Below are 2,500 nucleotides of genomic sequence, written 5' to 3'. Positions count from 1 at the left end.
ATGAGCTTGCAGCGGTTCACTCCGGGCTGGATGGCTCCGAGCCCGCGCAGCACGCGCACCTGCTCCACGGTGCACACCACCGGCGCGATGCGCAGCCGCTTGAGCTTCGTGTAGACGGTGTGCAGACCGCCAACCAGGTGCTTCAGGAACAGCTCGAACACCTGCGGCAGGCACACCAGGTCCACCCCGTCCACCGGGAACGACGCCACCTGCACCCCGTGCACCTCCACCATCTGACACTCTATGTGCGGAGCAGGAGCTGCGGGAGGAGCTGCGGGAGGAGCTGCGGGGGGAGCTGCGAGGGGAGCTGCGGGAGCAGGAGCGGCGCCGCTGCCGCTCGTCCCGTTCACATTGGCCGGGACTCTGCCGCCGCCGCCGCTCAGAAAGGCTCCGGACAGGCGCGCAGCGGCAGCGAGGAGCCGCGGGGAGCCGGCCGGGCGCGGAGCGTTGTAGGGCGGGTCGCAGTGGAAGAGTGCGTCGGTGGGCGGGCTGGAGGTCCGGGACAGAGCGGTGCCCGCCATGATAGAGGAGCAACAAGAAGAAGAGGAGGAGAAGGAGAGTTTCTCCTGCTCTTCCCGCCACTCGGACTGACTCTCTCTCCTCGTGCGCTCTGTCCCACTCACAGCCAATCAGAGGACAGCCAACCACACGCACGGGCCGCACACGGACAGCGTTCCCATTGGCTGAGAGCCGGTTCGGGGGCGGGGCTTCTGGAGTCTGACAGGTGAGTGATTGACAGCCTGGATTTATTTTATTTTAATTTTGAACTAAAGAAAATAAAAAGGACTGAGGATAAGTTAGATAAGTTAGATTGCGAGAATTAAATAAAAAGTAATTTTATGGAATTGAGCTTGTGATATTATGAGAATTTAAGAGACCATTTAACCCTTTGAAACCTCAGCAAATTAATTTGATTTTTTTTAAACTTGGAGAAAAAGGGCAGTGATCAGCTTGGTGAGAAATGTCCCACTAATTAAATATAAAAAATGTTTTTACAGTCATCATGATTATGTATTTAAAATGTGTGTTTTTTATGGCATGCATTTTTTTTCTCGTCATTTTTTCTCTGGGTTTAGTTGTTTTTTTGTACGTACCTTTTTTGTGTTTGTTTTGCTTATTTTCAGGTAATTTTTGGCACCTTTTCACTAGTTTCTGCTAATTTTTGGGCCTTGTTGATAAGCTTGTTGGCGTCTCCCTTTCTGTTTTTGAAAGGAAAGGTTTTAAAGGGTTAACTGAGCAAAAAATAATTTAACATTTATCTTTAACATCCTGTCAAACGGCCTGCAACACACAACTTCAGCTGCTTTCACCGCTCACACACTTTTCACCAACGTTCACACGTTCAGACTGTTGTTGTTCATCCATGTTTATTTGTCCACACTCGTGTCATAAATTCACATTTTAATCTCACGAAGAGACGCTCCACCTCGTTCATCAGCCGAGCTTCAAATTAAAAGCATCAAATTAACCTTTACACAGCCAAGAAAATTAAATGTCAGCACAGAGTCCCTGAATGCATCACATCCACATTATCTATTGATCTAATGTCCCTGAATGCATCACATCCACATTATCTATTGATCTAATGTCCCTGAATGCATCACATCCACATTATCTATTGATCTAATGTCCCTGAATGCATCACATCCACATTATCTATTGATCTAATGTCCATGAATGCACACCCACATTATCTATCCATTGTAAATCTAAATCCGGATGCTTGTCATAATATTGATATCGATTCTCATATCGGCATGATTATTGATGACAGATAATTCTAACCGTTATAACTGATCTGAATAATACTCATACTGATCCTGTTATTGATCGTGTTAATTAACGCTCAAGTTTCATGTATTTTAACTCTAAGCCCCGCCTCTAGAAGACACTGTGAGCCAATCAGCACAGAGACGATCACACGTCTGACCTGGTTAAATTCCTCATTTTTGGGTTTCGGATTTCAGTTTAACAAAAACATGAAATCTGAGACGGACTCGAAATAAAGTCTGATAGTTTTTTTAGGAAAGTAATTTTCTGTCACCAAACTCTTGGTTCAAGGTTGTCCTCGTCCATCTCTGGAGGTTCCCGTGCAGACAGGAAATGTTTTGGCAGCTGATCAGAGCCGTCCAATCAGCACACAGCCCTCGTTAACACCTCGCGCTAACGAGCTACAAAAGGCCGTTTAATGTTGGGAACAGAAGAGAGGAGCGCTTTCTTTTCCTTTTCAACACTCTTCAAAGAAATTTCAGCCCTCACACACACACACACACACACACACACACACACACACACACACACACGTGCACACAGACACAGAGCAGATCAGTTACAGTCAACACGTCGTCAGATATTTGAAAAATCTGCAGTGATTTCTATTTAGTTTTACTCATAATATTTGTCTTATATGTTCATTATTTAAGAGAAAAATGGAATACTGAAAAAATAAAGAAGATGATGTGGAAACAGTGTTTAGAAATTACAATAATTCTGTGACATA

At 45.4% G+C, this 2,500-nt stretch overlaps 1 protein-coding gene across 1 annotated transcript in view; it reads right to left on the bottom strand.

Moving 5' to 3' along the window:
* dacha (dachshund a) overlaps positions 1-662 on the bottom strand; it is a 17,889-nt gene extending 17,227 nt beyond the window's left edge. The window contains exon 1 of the mRNA XM_088088464.1: positions 1-662. This exon is cut by the window's left edge and continues 48 nt beyond it. Coding sequence (XP_087944590.1) covers positions 1-521 — 521 coding nt within the window. The 5' untranslated portion in view covers positions 522-662.
* Between the last annotated feature and the right edge of the window lie 1,838 nt (positions 663-2,500).

This window comes from Plectropomus leopardus, chromosome 15 (assembly GCF_026936395.1).
Source record: "Plectropomus leopardus strain MGB_pleo_1.0 chromosome 15, ASM2693639v1, whole genome shotgun sequence".
Taxonomy (NCBI): Eukaryota; Metazoa; Chordata; class Actinopteri; order Perciformes; family Serranidae; genus Plectropomus; species Plectropomus leopardus.
This window is presented reverse-complemented; position numbering and strand designations above follow the sequence as displayed.